Source organism: Nyctibius grandis, chromosome 5, assembly GCF_013368605.1.
Source record: "Nyctibius grandis isolate bNycGra1 chromosome 5, bNycGra1.pri, whole genome shotgun sequence".
In the NCBI taxonomy this organism is placed as follows: domain Eukaryota; kingdom Metazoa; phylum Chordata; class Aves; order Nyctibiiformes; family Nyctibiidae; genus Nyctibius; species Nyctibius grandis.
Genome location: NC_090662.1, coordinates 70,381,840 through 70,402,007, shown reverse-complemented (window position 1 = coordinate 70,402,007; position 20,168 = coordinate 70,381,840). Strand labels below are relative to the sequence as shown.

The 20,168-nt window shown below is 41.2% G+C and overlaps 1 protein-coding gene across 6 annotated transcripts in view; it reads left to right on the top strand.

Annotated features, from left to right (window-relative positions):
• The window catches only part of BICD1 (BICD cargo adaptor 1), a 208,040-nt gene that overhangs the window by 162,589 nt on the left and 25,283 nt on the right, over positions 1–20,168 (top strand). For 3 of the 6 annotated variants that reach the window (XM_068401025.1, XM_068401026.1, XM_068401027.1), the window contains exons 6-8: positions 7,888–8,039; positions 16,165–16,482; positions 17,439–17,629. In XM_068401025.1, the coding sequence (XP_068257126.1) occupies positions 7,888–8,039; positions 16,165–16,482; positions 17,439–17,629 (661 nt within the window). The remainder of the gene's footprint in view (positions 1–7,887; positions 8,040–16,164; positions 16,483–17,438; positions 17,630–20,168) is intronic. The other 3 variants (XM_068401028.1, XM_068401030.1, XM_068401029.1) reach the window with 3 other exon arrangements.

The following is a 20,168-nucleotide window of genomic DNA, read 5'->3' as shown; positions in this document are numbered from 1 at the left end:
AGTGGAGCAGATGGTACAAGCAACCCATTGTGTTCTTCTTGGCTCTTGGTAACGCTCCATGGGCTGCAAAACGAGTGCCACCCCCCAGAAAGTTTAAAGGGACTAAAAATAAATTCCACGAAAGCTAAAGCATGCCTCAGGAAGGGAATGGTAGGCATAAGAGCATGACCAGTGGCTTTGGACTGTACAGAAGCTGGGCATTTCTTTGATAAGACAGTAGGTGAAATGCTGAGTTATTTTCATTAGAAGTGGTTGAAAATTTTTTTAATGATTTTTCTCTTTTGTCAGTGTCCTGGTTTCACTGGGATTTTGTTTCAGTTTGTGGCCAGTCATGGTGATCAGGGCCATTAGCAGCTAAATCCAGGGCAGCTGACCCAGGCTGGCCCACAGGTGTATTCTATAGCATTAACAATCAAGTTTGCTGTAAAAGGGAGGGCTTGGATGGGAGAGGTGGGGCTGTTTTTGCTCTCCTTTCTTCTAACCTCCCTTTTTCTCATTGCCAGCGATTGGTATTCCTGGAATCTGCTGCAACTCCGTAGCTAAGCATACTTTTGTGTATTTTGTGTTAGCATTTATATTGGTTTCTTTATTTTATTAAATCTGTTTAATTTTAACCCAAGAGTCTCCCTCTTTTTCCCAGTTTCCTTCCTCGGTTGGGAAAGGGACATTGGGTGAGAGAAAAACTGTTACTGTTTAGCCCCGTGTTCGGGCTAAACAAAGACAGTCAGAAATAATTTCTCCTGCCACTGTAACGTTTTTAATCCTTTAAGAAATAAAATCAGGGGTTTGTTATTTTAAGAAAAGGAACAACATTGCTACATGATAAAGCTGACTGAAACAGTAACTGCGTTTTTTTATTTTGAGAAGGATTCATTATAAAGTTATATTTTCAGAGGACATAAAATTTCAGATTATTATTTTGAAAATTTTCACAGTTTAAAAATAAAATCATCAAACCACTTTATTTTTGATTTTGCACCAATGCAAATAAACTGAGAATTACTGCGTTTTATATCAAATGCTGAAAGAGGAGCATGTAACGGTCTGTTTTTAAAGATGACTGTAATTTTTTTTTTCCCACAGTATATCCTCCCAAGCCCTTTGTATCCATTAGATTCCAAGTCTGCAAACAGTTTAGAAAGTTAAATTTAAGCATGCAAATAGTTTTATTTACTTCGGTGCATCTCCTTATGCCCAGAATTAAGTATGAATGCAAGAGGCTGTGGCATCAGAGTCATTGTTCCAGATTGCCTAGGACTTTTCTCATCTAAAAGCAGCACAGAGATCACCACATCGGGGCATGAATCCTGGTTAACAGCTTGGGATACTACTAGCTGATGACAATAGTGGGATTTCAGTGTTAAAATTCCCAGTAGCCAAGTAGTCTGAAGTTACAGTTTCAAGTTTAATTGATTGTTGGTTCTGTAACTTCATTTCTAGAGTGCTGGGGATTTTTAAATTGCAGCAATATTTCAATATACGTTGAGTCTTTTATAGCATTTCCCCCCCTCCAATACATGTTAAATATTAATTCAAGTAATTAAATACCATCTCTAGCTAAGCAATAATAGCTCTGAGCAATTATATGTGGATTTTCCATGTAATTAAAAAGTAATTAAGAGGTAATTGAGGTATATGGGTTTAGATTCCAAATTAAAGATTTTTTTCTATTAGCATAGAGCTATCATTTATTTTTTTGGTATTACCAGAGAATCTAACTCAGTCTTGCTCTTTTATTGCTGTCAGAAATAAAGCATCATCTTAAAGCGTGCTCACTGAAATGGGAAAGATAGATTTGCTGAGTAAGGAGGTGCTATTAATTAAACTTTGATTTATTGGATGGCAGCGTTGATATTGGTAACTGTACAACTGCGTATAGAATCTTGCAATACTGTTCATGCAAACCAAATGTCAACATCCTCAAACTTTCAAGTTAAAAGACATAATAATATAAAAGGATAGGAGAAATTTAAAGTTGGGGGTGTGGTGAGTTGTTTTATGCACTAGCAGTACTGCCAGCCTCAAGTGATGTGTGTTTCCCAGGGCCCAAAACACATCTCATATCTAAAAAACATGAGCCAAGATGCATCCCCTTGAGTTCTTCCCCTCCATAATAATAAGTTTTTAAGCTGCAATAGGCTGGGGATATTTTTCCTTTGTGGGTTTCAGTTTAGATGAGCCTACAGAGGACATCTGGTTCGGTTTTTCATGTTTGCTCCAGAACCACAAGAGCTAGAATTTTGATTTGTTAAGAACCTTCCTCGAGCCCTAATGAAGCTGACGTTAATACTAAATGATGTCTTTTCATCCCTTACGTAGCACGGCAGGACACTGCTGGTGCCCGAGGTAGCAGGGCAGAGCGGCGACAGCCCCTGCGAGAGGGAAGCTTGTAGCTGGCGGTGGCTGGAGGCCCTGGCCCATCCTCAGCCTCCAGAGGAGCCACACCACAGCTCATCGTGCTTTGTAGCAATACTGTCACAAAACCCCCATATTGTTAGCACTCCAAACAGAGACGCTTTAGGCGAAGCTTTTTTGGTTGAAATAAAAGCAAGATGAGTACGATCAAATAAAAATGGCAAGACCTGGCCTTCCTAGAGAATCTCGCCATCCAGATCCAGGGGAGAAGACCAGCAGCAGGCCCTTGGTTCTGGTATTTAGGGCTGTGTTTCAGTAGTGAAGTCACACGCTTAACCAGGGAAGCACGGGTGCTATCTAGTGACCACCAGAAGTGTTGCAACATCAGATTGAAACGAGAATTGTAGTTTCCCTGGCCGTACACTTCGTGGCAGCGCACTGACATCCTCTGTTATCCAGGTATGCAGGAGAAAACGGTTCATCGGAAGAGAAAAAGAAGAGAGTTTCTGCCTCCCGACTTGAATCGTGTTCACTTCTCTTCACAGTAACTTCCCCGGCTGCAGGAGAGCCCTGAAGGAGCCCCTGTTTCTGTCTCCTCCTGCTGCAGTGGGCCAGGCACTCTGGCAGTGCGGTTGCATCTTTTAAACCTTTAACAGCATACAAGAATTTTCTGTTTGAACCTGACAAGATGTTGCCTAGTTTAATGCATTTAGCAATATCTGATGATATTTCTTTTTAAGCTAGCTATATTTTCTGTAGGAATATTTTCAAATAAGCATTAGGCTAGGCTGCAAACGGACTACACAAAACTCTGTAACACCAAAAAAAAGAGGGCAAGATTTGCTCTAAGAAACTGCAAACCTAAGCCCAGGAAAATAGATTATTAAATCAATTGCAATATTTGCAATTATTAAATCAATTGCAATAGATTATTAAATCAATAGCAAGGCATGTATATCTTGCTAACTTGCTTGCTTACCTTGTCTTGATTTATGTATCCATAAATCATAGCCATAATTACAGTGTCAGCACCAGTTTTATGGAGCAAATCCAAGTAGCATTAGCATTAACAAGTAGCATAAATTGTAAAGTAATATCAAATTAGTGATATAATAACTTTTAGGACTAGTTCAATAATGGTTTTGATTTTGATTTCTAATAACATTCAGAAAGCAAAGCTGCCTATGAGGGGAATTTAATATCCTGAAGTTCTGACTGAAAAATGATCAGTTGCTCTCGTAGGTAAATGATTTGATGGGCAGGAGTTGAGTCAGCAAGACCTTCACATCTGTATTGGCAGTAACTATAGTGTCTCCAGCTCCCATAACTGAGATACCCATAAAAGTCCTTCAGAAAAAATAGCTGGATAACCCCAGACATACCGTACCTGATCTAGAACCAAAAGCCCTAATGTTATATAGAGAGAATGCTGGTGGAAAGATCTAGTAGTACATATGATTTCTGCACTAAAACAGCAGGCTACTGTTCTGCTTGCTTGTGTGAAAAAATAAAGTACTTATTACTGTAGGACTTAATATTCTTTCACAAACATTTTTTTAACTTGATTTGTTTCTCACACTGTTAATGTGAGGTAAATGAAATAAAAAGTCTTCCTAGGATGTGAAATCTGTATAGAGAAAATAAGATTTGTTCATGGATTTCAGGATTAAAGTGGCAACCTTTAGGCAGCTGGGTTTGGGCAAACATCTCTTCAGTAAGAATAAGGAGGAAGATGAAAAGGACGTCATTAGTTCTGGCAGTGCCTTGGGTCCTGGGGCTCAGGTGTGTGCCCACCTCAGGCTGTGCGGCTCCATGGCTGGGTTGTGGGGATGCAGGGGGCAGCTGAGCTCTGTATGCTGCATCTCTCTCTTCCTGGATAGTGTTTCACACTCCACAGGAGTCCATGTGTTGAAGCTCTCCGCTCCCTCTTGGCCTTCCTGTCAGCTCCAGGTGACTTCTTCTGCACAGCAAATGCTACGTGCTCTGCAAGCCATTAACCCTGTGTCTACAAGTGGCTTGCTGAGTGGCTGGGTAGCTGGTTTGCCTAGTTCTTTAGCATGACTGGTCTCCTGACAGGAGTGTTGTTAGCCCCTCTTCTGTCTTACTGAGTTTTTTACTTCACTGAAGAGTATTCACACATTTTTCTGCATTTTCATCTTTTTCTTGTGCTCCCCGTTTCCATGTGTGTTGCTCAGAGGTTGCCTTTTTATGTGGAGTGAAGTTCCCTAATTTATCTGACACAGTTTTGTAGTTAGCCACAGCTTAAAACCAAATGCTTTGGGAAGAGCTGTTAAAAACAAAGCCAGGTCCTGGGTGTCTGCTTCCTTCTGGCACCCACTACTTGGAGATGTTGCCCCATCCTTCCTTTCAGAGCACTCTCTGAACACACCATTCACCCAAGGTCTCTAAAGTCTAGATTATCCTGCAGAACTGGGTTCAGGCACAACCACACATATATGGATCAATAGGCGCAATTTTGGAGACTGACTGAGAGGGGGCACAAAGAGAAATAATTTAGACTAGAGCTGGTGTTGGAGGAAGAGTAACATGAAGCTATGGCTTCAGTTCATTTTGTCCCTGTTGGCACAGTCTAGCAGTACAGCTGAGGTGACCAGACACATAGGTACCTCTGAAAGATGGAGTCCAAATTCCCTTTCTCCCCTTAGCCCTGTTCCCCATCACACCTTCTGGCTTCAGGGTGCTTCCGGTGAGTTTTCTGCTTCTTCAGGCTTCCCAAACCAGCTCACAGTAAGCATAGAAGAAAACCACCAGGTGTGCAAAGGGTAGGGATGGGGAAAGGCTGGATAATTTTTCTTTTGGTGACAGCTAGCCAATATAGATTGACTTAGCTGCATTGTAAAATGGCATCCTCTGAGCTGAGGGGTCTGACAGCAATCAGCTTCAGTCAGCATCCAGGTCCCAAACTGGTGAGCTGTAGGTAACCTGCACATCCACACCATCTGGTGCCCACTGGCTCTTACAAGGACCTCTTCAGCCTCATGCTAAAGTGATGCGCTGCTGCTCTGCTGGCCCTGGCTGCCTGCCTGCATGTTTCCAACAGAAGCTTCCCCAGCTTGCTTCCCCCTTCATTCTCTTCCCTGTTAAAACCGCGTTTTTGTTAGTTTTATTTGGTTCTTTAGTAGAGTGCTTGTGCCCATTCGTTCTTCACTTAGGAGACTTTCAGAAGGGAGACCCTCAACAGCCTACAAAGGGATGTGTTCAAAAGCTTGTCTGGTGCCTGGAGAGCCACCAGCCACTTCCAACAGGTTTTGTAATTTATGCTTCATTTTCTGTATGCTGTTTTATGAAAAACTCTAATAGGAAGAAAAAAAAGGTTTGAAGATTTGATACAGTCCTTCCTCTGTTACCTTTATTCACCAAGTAAATTATATTTCTAAGTTATTTTTCATCCTGTAGTGTTACATGTCCATTAAACTTACCCCGACATCCAGACTAAAACATAGGGATCACAATGATACCTCTTATCATTGTGCACAGTTTCAGTGATGTGTAAATTACTTGATTTACATGGTATATGTAATCCCACTGCTGAAACAATTTACCAATTTTTTTTAAAGTCTAGCATTAGGTGGCACATATCTTTAACTCATTTTCATTCCTAAAAGAAGGAAAATCTTTACATGAATTCTGTATTCGAAGATGAAGTATGATAGGTTAAGGGACATGGGGCTGTATATCTCTTACAAAGCAAAGACATCTGAATTCCTGCCTTAGGGGCAAAGCAGAACTCAACTTGAGCTATAGAGTCTACCTGTGCCTCTCATAAATCACTTCTGCCTCATTAGTGACCTGAAAATTCTTAAATAAATCTGATTTAATCATATCTGTTAAATAGGAATTTGTCTTCTGATGCACTATTTACTAGATTTACCTTCAAAAAAGTAATTTTATTAAACATAGTTAATCCTTCTTCTCCATGTTAATTTATGAGTGTACATTTTTGCTTATGGCTGAAAACAGATAGAAAGCTCATGATTTCTACTTTATCCTGCCAAGGCATAGGATGGTGTCTACCATCCTACATTATACCAAAGCATATGTCAGCAAGGTTGAGAAAAGCTGCATTTATTTGAATATATCCCCGAGTGGTTGATTTTTTTAACATGTGTTGCTGATGATTTCAAATTTGACATGGAAAAATCCATCTATTTAAATGATAAGTATTTCCTAGTGATTTTTTAAAATCTCTTCTCTCAATGTAAACTAATGTGAAAGTAGAGAAAGCATTATTGGTGAGTGTACAGTTGGAAAAAAAAAGATTTTAACACTGCCATTTCTAACTGTGCTATTTCCCCAGACACAAATGACTAGAGTTGTAGTTTAGTAGGAGATGCTAATATGTCCTTTTGTTAAGAGACATTGTTAGTGGGAAAAGTATTGAGTTTCAGAAAACTGAGTTTAAAATAGGTTTCCAACTGTTTGCTCATTACCATCTTTTGTCATGTCCCCTTGCTGGTTGCTTTAAAATAATGTTCTACACTTCTCTCCCCTTGTGATGGCTCAAGAACCCACAAGATCAACACAGGAAAATGATTGCCTATATGAAATACTGGAACTTCTTATGCACTAAATGAAGTGAAAAAACAACCATAACACACTCTGAGTAAATGTAAAAGAAAACATTTTTTTCTTCATCTTATTCAATGGCAATAATTTTAAATGTCTCGTAGCAGCAGTAGGTATAAAGGCTCTATAAAACTATGTCATTTTGAATAACTTCAAAATAATACTAAACTTAAGTAAAGCAGAAGGTTCAACTCTTGCAAAAATAAGACAAATGTAACTACTAAAAGCAGTAGGGCAGTAAATTAAAGACATTTAATGGACAAAATTGAAAAAAGAATGGAGGGAGCAGAAAAAAAGAAGGGATCGGATGACTACAAAGCCTTGCTTTCCTGTTAAGTGAAAATTGTAATTTACACTTTTTTTGTTCCTTTTTTTGTAGTGGTTAAAACTGTCAAAATAATGCTGGTTTGCACAACAGTAGGCATTGCCAGTGCTCAGACATAAAGGCAAGCTGTCAGGTCCTGGCAGTCACCTTGCCCAAGAAAAGCCTCAGCTGGCACGAGGCATGAGGCGAAACACACTAGTTCCCACCTCAGCTACAGAGGCCGAGTCTCATGTGTCCGTGCATCTTGTTTGCAAGGTAGTCAAGGGACACACCTGGTTGTTTATTGCAGCTCAGATGACATGGTAGCAGCTCCTTCAGCTGTAGTAACTTACTCACTTGCCTGAGTCCTCAGCTATACAGTTTTGCAGAGACATTTAAGTTGTCAAGTCGTTGCCAGTGCATTGAAATTGGCTTTGTCCTTTCAACTGCTTTCTCCTTTTGCTGGTTTCATGGAGTACCACTTAAAGAAAGACACTAAAGGCTGCAGTGCAATGAAGATCAGGTCTAACTTCTTTTACAGTGTGAATGAAGAAGGAAATCGAAAGTAACATCAAACACGGCTTCTTAGCTGTTAATCAGATATCTGTCTCATAAGCATATGCCCTTGTTTGTGTTTTCAGACAGCTGAAGTGGCACTAGCCAATTTGAAGAATAAATATGAAAATGAAAAAGCAATGGTGACTGAAACCATGACCAAACTACGGAATGAATTAAAGGCTTTAAAGGAAGATGCAGCAACCTTCTCATCCTTGAGAGCAATGTTTGCAACCAGGTAAAGGAAATGGTGCTGGCTCAGCACTGTAAAAGTCAATATGTGTGTGCTAAGTGAGAACAGACTTAGACGTCTATGTTGGGTGCTTAGGAGGAGAGAGAAATTATTTTCTGCAAGGTCAGGGGTTTGCTGGATGAAGGTGAATCAGTCTTAGACTATACACAGTGCAAAACCTGCAAGCTTTCAAGTGCTACTGAGGTGCATGTCTTGGAAAATAAAGCTGGAGAATAGCAATGTCAATACAACCTTGAGTAAAGTGTTATAAATGCCAATATCAACTTCCAGTATATTTGCATTTATAGGGCATTTTAAAGTGGAAAGCAAATAGTAGATTTATGTGGCTGATTTTCACATTCAGAAGTACGCAGCGATTCTGTCATGTAAAGCTATCGTATGGTTAATGATGACCTTCTGAATCCCGTGTTTTCATTATAGTGAGATTTATTACTTACCACTAGTAAAATCTATTTCATCAACCAGCCAATGCTGCAATCCAGCACTAATAATTGTGAGGCTGCTGCAATTTCCCACTCCAGCATGAATTCTTATTTTATCCTGCTGTGATATTCAATTTATTATCTTCCCCTTCACAGAATAAAAGTTTCACTTATCTTCTGTAACACAGTTCCTGCTGGCAGGACAGTAATTAATCATCTCTCATATTTCTTTCTCCCACACATTCTTCAGAAGAGCTTCTGGTTTTAGCTGCTTTTTAAAAGGTTACCTAAAAATAGTTTTTTTTTAAAGATCTAATGCTTTCATCAATAAATTTTTAACTTCCAAATAAGCAAGGAGATTAGTATCCTCGGGGAATTATTCTGTTATATCAAGGCGCTTTTTTTTTTCCTTATGGTCAAACACAATGCAGATTTCTTGCTTGTGCTTTAGTCCATAAGTGATAAGACTTCTTCATGCCATGTGCCAATATCTCTCCAGTGCTCCCTGCGGTATATAGGTGCCATCTCACCTCTTCCAGCCTTCTAAGGTGCTTTGTTGACAGCGGCAGCAGCAGCTGGGAGAGGTGGGAAGGAAGGAGAAGGGACATTTACATGCCGTGACATTGGTGCTGTGTACAAATTCATCATAGGTCCATCGTCAGAAGAGTACGTGTAGTGCCATAATGGAAATGAAGAACCAACTCAGCAGGTGGTGTGAACCAAGGTAGCTCCATTGATTTCATTGGCATCTAAAGATTTTCTTCAAGAAAGCAAAGTTGTGTGTGTGTGTGTGTTAGAAATGCATGTGTAAATCTTTATTTGCAAGTTCATTAATCGAGGAGACACATGAATGTACTAACTCTATAAGACTATCTGGAAGGCTACTAACTCCAGAAGAGAGGAGTGGCATCATGAGCATAAAGCAAACAAGGGTCTTGCATGGAGCATAAATCATCAACCTATGAGGTAAAACAAGTTTGCAAAGATTTAAAAGTTGTTACTTAGAGGGTACGTTAGGTTGTTGGTGTACTGAATGCTCTTTACCCTATTTGGGCATCCTGAGTGCACACTTCTGCTGGGTTTAAGGTATATCCTAAAGCTGGTGGGAGACAGCAGCATCTTTTCTATGAGAATTAGGCTTAAAGGGTGCCATTCATCTAGATGTCTTGTGTGTAGGATGCAATGAAGCTTCTGTGTGACTGGCTGAGTTATGGATTTTCACTTCGTAAATGCCTAATGTTAGTAGAGATAAATTCCACCTAAAGCATCTACTGCTGCTGGTAAACTCCATGCAGTACTGATTAAAGACTCACTGCATGGCCTGTAGAACATATCCCTGCCCTTGAAGTCATAAGTTTTGCCCAGTATTTTCTGAGCACAGTTATAAAACATCTTTCACTGCAAGGTCTTGCACATCGGTGTGCTCCTATAGATTTTTCTGTTGTAAAATATTCCTTTTCCTTCCCTGCCCTGGAATCTAATGGCCTTTATAATTAAATCAATCTTTCTAAATGTTCAAATCATTGACTCATTCTGAATACTCCATTTGGAATAGCATTTGTTTAAATGACAGAGAGCTGATATACTATAGATGTCTGTTTAAGAAGAGAAATCTGTTTGAAAGTACAAGACTGTAAGATTCTCCATGCAGTAACATTTGATGCAATAGCAACCTTCAGTGTAAAAAAGCAATTGTTTAATCTCCTGTTGAATAAAACACTGATTTCCATAGTAATTCTGCATCACATGGAACTTACTCCTAAATTTGTACTTTGGGAGAACATCCCTCTGATAGTAGAGTCATATTATAGATCTGAAAATTATTTCATATACTGTTTGATAGAGCAATATCCTTTCTCTTTCTGTTCATTTGATGCCCAAATGGATGTTCCTTCTGGTGCTGAACTGTGTGGTTTCTTCCTCAAATGCACTGGATAAAGGTCATACCACTTTATAAGGAGAACACAGTATACATGTTTCTGGTCTGAACAGCAAAGATGACACTTTTCTCCAAAGCTCCCCTATGCAGAAAGCAGGAGCTCTCGTTTTTCTGTGATTTCCCCTGACACTTGTTCATCCTTCCGTTCCTTAAGTTCTTTCTTCAGTTCTTCTCTTCTCCCTCTCAAAAGTCCTTCTGCCCAGCTTGTACCTCTACTTTTGCGCTTGTTCCTTCTGGGACTGCTTATTTCCCAATCCAAAATCTCTATGGCTCTGATCTCTACAGCTTCCTCCTTCCCTCCTCATTAGCCTTGATCCCTTTCTGAATTTACTTCAGACCTGTCAAGAATATGTCTCAATACAGTTCAAACTCCCTTTTCCCCAAACACCTTTCTTGGAAAAAGAAAGCAACAGCATATAAAACCTTCTTTTCTGTGGGATGCATGGGGTTGGCAGAGCAGAGCTGAAGTTCCTGTTTGATGCCAGGGCCATGTGCTGCCTTGCACATGTGCAGCTCCTGTCTTAGCCTGCTTATTTTGTCCCTGGCTGCTTCTGGTTGTCCTAGACCAGAAAAAATGGTGTGAGCCTTTCCTGACCCTCCTGTTGTTTCCCCTCACTCCAACGCTGAGTCGTTGATCCCGGTGGAAGCTGTGGGAGTGTGAAGTGGTGAGACGGGTGGCCAGCGCTCAGCCAGAGGGCAAATTGAAAATGAATTCTTTAAAACATTAGTTTTCCCATCTAGAGTAAGGGTTTCCCTGGGAGAGGTCTGGTGCTGAAAGAGAGAAGGAACTACTTTTAAAGCAGGATCCTAAAGGGATTCAGGAAGCTAATTTTACTGAGTCCCTACACATGCTTGCTTTCACATCCTAAATAGAGATGCTCAAAAAGAGAGAGCAAGAAATATTACTCATGATATTGCCACAGTCCTGACACTGCATGGACTGATTTTTATTCTCCATCCATCTAGACATTTTCTTATGATTAATATTTGAAGAAAAAAGTGTGCTGAAGAGATGGACTAGGAAGTTCAGAGAGATCCTGGAGCTATCCCAGATGAGAAAACATTTATGAGCAGAAGACAATTACGCTTATATGGCTAAAGCAGGGATCTGTCACTGTCAGTGTCCCTGGGTTTTAGCTCAAGCTCTGCTATGATTAATGTTATCTAAATTGCGCATAAGCCTGACTCGGTATTTAGTTTGCATTCCCAGATGAGAGAGAGAGATGGAACTATCTAAATCCTCTAAGCTCCTATATAAGCTTCTTGGATCAGTTCATACAAAATAAGTAAGCTTATGTTTCTATCTGCTTCCTTTCTGAGACAAGAGAAATGAGAAATAGGTGAAAGCTTGACTTATGCTCTGGTGAGAAGTAGACCAGCAGACAGCAAGGTAACAGTGCGGAGTGTTTTTCTTCCTCGGTATGCTGTGAGACTTCACGTGTGTTTATAAAACATGTGGGCAAATAGCAATATGGATGTGTATAATGCTTTTTTTCTTTTTAATTGGAAACCCTTTTCTTTTTATCCCACACTTGCACATAGCAGGGAATATTTCAGTGAAGGGAAATGCCATGGCTGTAGGCAGTAGCTACCTCCCACTACATGGAATAACCTTCACTGCTGCAGACTTCAAGGAGATCTGAGGCTGTTAATTCAGCAGTTTGTAAAGTTAATTATGGCCTTTACTTGGCTGATTTAGGTTTAACCTTTCTGAACACTGTTTCTCAAAAAAATATGTATGCTTGAGCAACAAAACACAAAGACAATGAACCATGTGTTTGTGAAAAATAATAGGAAAGTTCGAGTCATAGTGGAGGTCAGATGACTGGAACCACCCAAAGGCTGCAATGAACTGCCAAGAATGCGGGGTTGCCGTTATGGGGAGACTTCTAGGCAGGGCATATAATTAATCAGAACACTTGGAAAATGTTGTATTAATGAGGTTGTTTTTGTCTCGAGTATGAGGCCAGCTAACAGCATCTAGTATATCCAGGTTTTTAGGGCCAGCTTTTTATTGCTCATAGCAGGTAACAAAAAGCAGGTTTGTCTAAGTCTGCTTTAGTAATATCCACCTTAATGGAGCTTATGTTTCTTAACTGCTCAGTTATGCTGTTTTACAAAGCAGATGCCTGAATACCAAGAATACATCCTAAGGCCTGAGGAAAACCAATCTTTTTCCAAAACCAAAATTGGCTTATTAGCATACTAAAGCAAGGCCAGGATGACATTGGCCTTCTTGGCCACCTGGGCACACTGATGGCTCATGTTTAGCCGGCTGTCAATCAGCACCTCCAGGTCTCTTTCCGACGGGCCGCTTTCTAACCACTCTTCCCCATGGGAACCCCCTGCATGGGGTTGTTGTGGCCGAAGTGTAAGACCCGGCACTTGTTCTTGTTGAACCTCATGCCGTTGGTCTCGGCCCATCTATCTAACCTGTCCAGATCCCTCTGTAGGGCCTTCCTACCCTCCAGCAGATCGACACTCCCACCCAGCTTGGTGTCAGCTGCAAATTTGCTGAGGGTGCACTCAATCCCTACGTCTAGATCATCTAAAAAGATATTGAGCAGCACCGGCCCCAGAACTGAGCCCTGGGGAACACCACTAGTGACCGGCCGCCAGTTGGACTTTGCCCCATTCACCACCACTCTCTGGGCTCGGCCATCCAGCCAGTTTTTAACCCATTTAAGAGTCCACCCATCCAAGCCCTGGGCAGCCAGTTTGTCTAGGAGGATGCTGTGGGAGACAGTGTCGAATGCCTTACTGAAGTCTAGATAGACTACATCCACAGCCCTGCCCTCATCTACTAAGCAGGTCACTTGGTCACAGAAGGAGACCAGGCTGGTCAAGCAGGACCTGCCTTTCATGAATCCATGTTGGCTGGCCCCAATTGTCCTGCATGTGCCGTGTAATGGCACTCAGGATGATCTGTTCCATCACCTTGCCTGGCACCGAGGTCAGGCTGACAGGCCTATAGTTCCCTGGATCATCCTTCCGGCCCTTCTTGTAGATGGGCGTTACGTTTGCTAATTTCCAGTCAGCTGGAACTTCTCCAGTTAACCAGGACTGCCTGAGAGATAGATAGATAGATAATAGGGAGTGGTTTGGCAAGTTCATTTGCCAGTTCCTTCATTACTCTGGGGTGAATCCCATCTGGGCCCATAGCCTTGTGGGTGTCCAACTGGCACAGCAGGTCACTAACCATCTCCTCCTGGATCATGGGAGGTTCACACAGCCCCCCGTCCCTAACTTCAGGCTCTGGGGGCCAAGTCTCCTGAGGACAACCAGTCTTGACATTAAAGACCGAGGCAAAGAAGGCATTGAGCACCTCTGCCTTTTTCTCATCCCCTGACACTACACAACCCTCCTCGTTCAGCAAGTGGTGGAGGCTCTCCTTGACCCTCCTTTTGCTGTTGATGAGTACTGTGTCCAGTTCTGGGCCCCGCACTTCAAGAAAGATGTTGAGGTGTTGGAGCGAGTCCAGAGGAGGGCGACCAAGCTGGTGAAGGGTCTGGAGGGTCTGACCTGTGAGGAACAGCTGAGGGAGCTGGGGTTGTTTAGCCTGGAGAAGAGGAGGCTCAGGGGTGACCTTATTGCAGTCTACAACTACCTGAAGGGAGGTTGTAGTGAAGTGGGAGTTGGCCTCTTCTCCCAGGCAACTAGCGATAGGACAAGAGGACACAGCCTCAAGCTTCGCCACGGGAGGTTCAGGTTGGACATTAGGAAGAATTTCTTTTCAGAAAGGGTTATTAGACATTGGAATGGGCTGCCCAGGGAGGTGGTGGAGTCACCATCTCTGGATGTGTTTAAGAAAAGACTGGACATGGCACTTAGTGCCATGGTCTAGTTGACAGGGTGTGTCAGGGCAACGGTTGGACTCGATGATCCCTGAGGTCTCTTCCAACCTGGTTGATTCTGTGATTCTGTGAAGGCAGTTCGTTCCTCTAGTGGCACTGTGTTACAGGTGTTGCTACAGGTGTTACTTTTCAACAGGAAGCATATTTGGAAAAAAAAGATGTCTTCTAGACAAAGAGGAAAGCAGTAGAGAATAAGAGAGATGGATACAGGATCCATCTGGTCACAAGAATGAGTCTTCAAAACTCTGATAACACAGACATTATAGCAATTCCTATTTCAAATTAATTGAATTTAATCTCCAGAGTGCTCATTTCATTCTAATGTCTCTGTCAAAGAAACCAGCTAAAGCAGCAATAGAGATCTCATGGCTTGGAGCACAAATAGGTGTGCAAGCTGGCTTTAAGCCAACCAATGTTTCAGAAACATCTCTCTTCCTCAAGGCTTGAATAGAGACAGTCATGCTTATTAAGGTCCTGTAGAAGAAAGATAATACTGAAACTGCAGATGAAACTATGGCTGACTTTGTAATTTTGCTTCCAGTGCCTGAATTATTCAAAAGGAGAGTGCAATACATATAGTGCAATAGATATATGTGAGTGTTTGTGTGTAAAGAATGACTAGGAATTTTCGAGTATACTTTATTTCTGTTCCCCAAGGAGAAGATTAAAGTTTCAGAGAAATTAGTTTCATCCCTCAGCTTGCAATAATTCAAAAGTTTATTGCGTTACACATTTTGAGAAGGAAAACTAAAATTCTTTTCTATGCTTGTTTTCTGAGTGATACTGATAAAGTTAAATCCTCACCCATTACACTATTGTAATTACACAGCAAAGCTATTTAGATTTGAACGGATCATGTGGGGAGGAGATTTGACGAAAGCTGCATCATTTAATGTGAAAAATTCTTGATGTTGCCACAACCGTCTGATGGTCAGACAGTACTGCTATCTGTGAATCATTTAACTACTGATACACATTTATCATTCTTGGTTCTTACTGATTAGATTGTCTATTGTTAACAACTGAAGCTATTTCACTTCAAAAAGCAACTAAGACCATCCTGAAATGCCTTGCTCTTCCTGTTAACTTTAGGAATCATTGTTTAAAGTAGATCTAAATTGAATTCAGTTATAAATGCTAACAAAATAATAAGAAAGGTGGTTTTATTTCAAAATAAAATCTTAGATCTTTAGATCTTAGAGATCTAAAGCAAATGAAAAAGATACAGTTTTTCATGCAGCTAAAAGAGGCTGAGAGTAAAAAGGAGTAGGTGGCCATAGCAATGGATACCTGAGCACACCTCCAAGAGACTCAACAGTAAATGTGAAATAACTTCCAGGTGTGGGGATTCCTGAATAGTACCTCTTTAATCCATTAACAATGGCAAACTGAGGGCTTCTTATGTCACAAAATCTGATGTGTGAAGTGGTCAAAGTACTTGCAGTCTTTTTTTCATCATTTTTTCTCATATTTTGCTTAAGTAGATATTACTGTCTATGAAAAACAGTATGATCTAATTAGCAGACATTCTTATCCTTGGTGAGTTACTAGCTGAACCAGCCCCCAAAATTATTTGTGGTCTAACCTGGAGAATAATCCCAAACCTTCCCTCTAATTGCTAGTCATCTGCATCAGAAACATATCATGTTGTCATAGACTACTCTGATATTCTAGATACAGGTTCTCCTGCTGAACAGGAAGTGTTGGCATTCAGATTCAAGTCCAAATTTGTTCAAAGTGGGAAAGGAAGAATTCAGGCTGTCTGCTTCCAAGATTAGCTTCGACAAAAGCTTGGATATGAATCTGTCCCTGTAATTGTGGCCTGGGAATGCGATCACCAGTAGGACTGGTTCTTGGACTCGTTCCCCAGATTTCTGCCTTGTTTGTTTTCCCAGGTGTGATGAGTACGTCACGCAGCTGGATGAGATGCAGAGGCAGCTAGCAGCTGCGGAGGATGAGAAGAAGACCCTAAACTCTCTGCTGCGCATGGCTATCCAGCAAAAACTCGCCCTTACCCAGCGACTGGAGGATTTAGAGTTTGACCATGAGCAGTCCCGACGCAGCAAAGGCAAGCTTGGAAAGAGCAAGATCGGCAGCCCTAAAGTAAGTGAGGAGGCATCAGCCACCGTGCCAAGCATAGACACTTTCCTCCTGCATAGTCAGGGCCCACAGCAACCAAACTTACTGGTCAGCAGTGGCACTCAGAGGAAAAGGTATGCATGCAGTGATCTTTACAGTACAGTGCAGTGGCCAGACTTTCATTAAAGTCGTTCACTGAATTGTAAACATTATAATTCTTTTTTTTTTTTTTTTTTTTGTACTTTGAGTGGGGAGAAGGAGATGGGGAGGATGTGAATATGAAATTCAAAGCCTGGCAACATGTGGTTCTGATCCACCTACTCGCTATGTTATTTCCTCCTCCTTAATGCAGTGTTTTGAACTGTATTCTGTCAGTGTCTCAGTGCATCTTGTATGTCTTTAATATTAGTGTGAATATATTTCTTAAGTTTTCCTTAAGGCTTTTCTATAATGAGCATCTGAAATAAAGAAAGAATTGTGCTCTATGGGCATTTCAGCGCTTAACACAAAAGAAACTGCATCTCTTTGTTAAGCTCTGGTGCTCACTTGTTCTTCATCAGTGTGAAAAGAATATGGATATGTTCACTCAGATCAATTTTTCTACGTAGGAGCAATCAACCTTTTGAAGTGGGATGGCTGCCATTCATAACCTAATGCAAATATTTGGCTGTTCAAGCAGTGAGTTCTCATCTTGTCTTGTGACTGCCCTGCCAAAGCTCTATAGGTGTGGGGATCTCCATGGTTCTGAAGATGAAAAGGACTCTCTGTTAGAGAAGTCCTAGATAATCATTCCCTTTTCTTGTATGCTCTAGTCACAATGCAAAAACAAGAGAACATTCAGGGAGCCTTGCACATGTCTACTCCTGGATGCTGAGATATAACTCAACCTCATTTCCTCCTCCCCTAATATGAATCAGGATTTCCAATGCAGGCAAGGTGCTCTGCTGCGGAAATGATGTGGGGTGGCAATGCTAGTTGGTTTTTACCTGTTAAGCAAATGAACATGATGTTGTCATTCATCAGGCTTTGAAAGGTGATTAAAGTAAAACTCTTTTGTTTCCATATGTATTTTTCTTGGATCTCCTGCAAGACTATTCTCACCTTCCCTTTGTGATCAGAGCCATCCCAGGACTTCAGGGACCTACCTCCAGAAATTATTAAGAGCCCCCCCTCATCCCGCCTCCACAGAATCATACCTTCTGAGGGGCCCCCCTTCCATGAGTGAATTCATCCATGGGCACCGTCTCAGCAAGGAAAAAAGGTTAACTGTGGCCACACCAGGTAAACATTTTTTCCTTGGGTGCATGTGGTGCTGAGTGGTTAGCAGAGCAGGGAGCCCTCCCAGCACTGCAGATGCAATCTAATTTGGGCGTCTTCTTGAGAACTGAAAAGCAAAATGTCTCCTCCTGTGTCGCCTGTGGCAGGAGATGACATTCTGCTGGCAGCGGCCCAAACTGGTTCCAGATGCAGTGGGGAAAGTCCTGCTGTGGTATAGGTGGGTGCAGTCCCACTGGCATCCACAGAGACTGCACCCCTGTGCCTGGGTGGTGCTTAGTCTGGTGGTTGTGTTGGTAGTCCCCAGGGAAGACACAAACCCAACAGGAGTCAGATGTGTGAGGACCAGTGATTGGCAGCGTGCAGGAGCCTCCGCAGCATCCGTCTTCTGCTCACCCTGGATCATTCAATCAGGTTTTTCTAGAGGGTAATGTTAAACTCACAGAAGATTTAGTTTATATCAATTGAGTCACAAAGTTTATCTTTGCAGGAAGGTTTGCTCTTCATTTCCTGCCAAAATGTAGTATCTGCTTCAAACAAGGCATAGAGAGGAAATGCAAACTGGAATGCCATTTCAAAGGTTATGACATCTTTCTTCTTGTGACAGACAGGCTAATAATTACTTTTCTTCTGCAACTGAGCAGAGCTTTTAGCCTTTAAATGTGCACGCTCTTGTCTGGTGGTAAATTTTTTCATTCTTTGTTTTGAAATTTGTTATACACAAAAAGTATAAGTAGAAACTATAAAAGCTAAAACCCATAAAGTGGTTTCTGCTCAAGTAAATGTTTATTCTAGAAAGCTGAGCAGTACCCTATAGTACGTTATATCTATCACTCAGTGCCAGCAATATCACAACTGCCTTTGAGTAGTGCCATGCAAGTTAACACCCACTCAGAGGACAAGTGTAAAACTGCAGAGAGTCTGAACAAGACATTTTCCTGAGGAGTGTTACAGTAAATAAATCAGAGACCTGGCTCCTGGGGAGAAAAAGGCAGGGAGAGGGAAAGAAGAAAAGACTTTGAAATATATAAGATAAATGGTACTGATCTTTCAGCAGTTCCTTTGTATTCTGTTGGCAATGGAAGACCACATGCTTGTTTTGTACCCCATAGACAGGAATCTGTTTCCTAAACACTGGCAGGGTCTCTTGTATTTTTTCCTCTTCATCCTACAATAGAATAAGGATGATTTTCTTTCTGATAGATGCTCACAACTCTTTAAAGAACTGGATTTTGCATTTTCTGTATAGCCAAACTCCCCAGTTTGTAAATGTGAGGATCTAGGCACACAAATGGCAATCTTCTATCATACAATTTACAAGACTCTTCTAATTCTAATTGTACTTCCCATGTACAATTTACAAGAGCGCCAGGCCAAAGAGAAACAGATTTTAATCTGAGAACTGGATGACCTTTGTGTGAAGAATGCTGACTGTATATTTTAAACGCAGTTTAATAGTTGGAAGACGTAATGATTTAAAAAAGAAGTGTGCTCAACAGGTAAACACAAATTTACTGTTTTGCAAAATTGTTAGTAAAATATGTGATCTTTGAGTTTGGGACTTGGGATCTTTATTATCTTCATTCATTACATTTTTTCTGTCACCATTTTCCTGGATCAGCATCTAATATCTCACGGAGCATCACAGATGCATAGACCACAGATTGAGAAACACTGACACAGTCTCTGACTTTCTCCAGCAACAGAGGCCAAAGGATGAAGCAGCCTGAAAAGTAGAATTGTCCAGAAAATAATGTTTGTCTAGAGTCTTACCTGGCACTTTAGGTACATCTCCACATATTCACAGTATAAAGGTCTTGAGACAGTATTATTGATTTATGTTTTAATTTTCCTTGTGAATCTACAACAGTCCCAGCTTTCTGAATGCATTTGTAAGAATTTTATGCTATCACATGGCCTTAGTCTCAGCCTGTGAGACTGACAGGTTCAAACCAGAGATTTTTCTGAGCACTCTGATTCCAATATTAGCAGGGCTCATGATAGAATCAGGATAAGAATTAGGTAGGGAATTTTTCAGCATTGCTCTTACCAGTTTCTGGAAGATTTCTTATTGTTAACAGATCAAAGTAATGATACACTAAGTAGGATTTTTTTTGTCATCTGTCTAATTATCTGTTTCCGAAAGTAAGGATCAGTGAAGGATGTTATTCTGCTGCTTTTAATAGGGAATGTTTAAAAGCCTTGTATCAGAAAGAGTTTCTTTTCTCAGATGATTTGTGCAGTCAAGCAAGCCAGCAAGAAATGGAGCAACCCACGTGTGCTTCTTCATCAGAGAGGCTGCGAAAGAGCAGCGTCCAAGCTCAAACACTATGGAGCAGAGTATAGCTCGGCTATACTCCTGTGTCCTCAGGAGTGGAGGAGCAACGAAGCCTAAATTAAATGCAATCAGGTTTTGTTTTGTTTTTTTTTTTTCTCTTAAATTTGTGAACTATTTCCTTCACATGAATATTTCACCCATATGATGTGCAGGCTTCCCTATCCTTTCATTAGCTCCCAGTGTTGTGGGGACTGGAAGGCTGTAGCT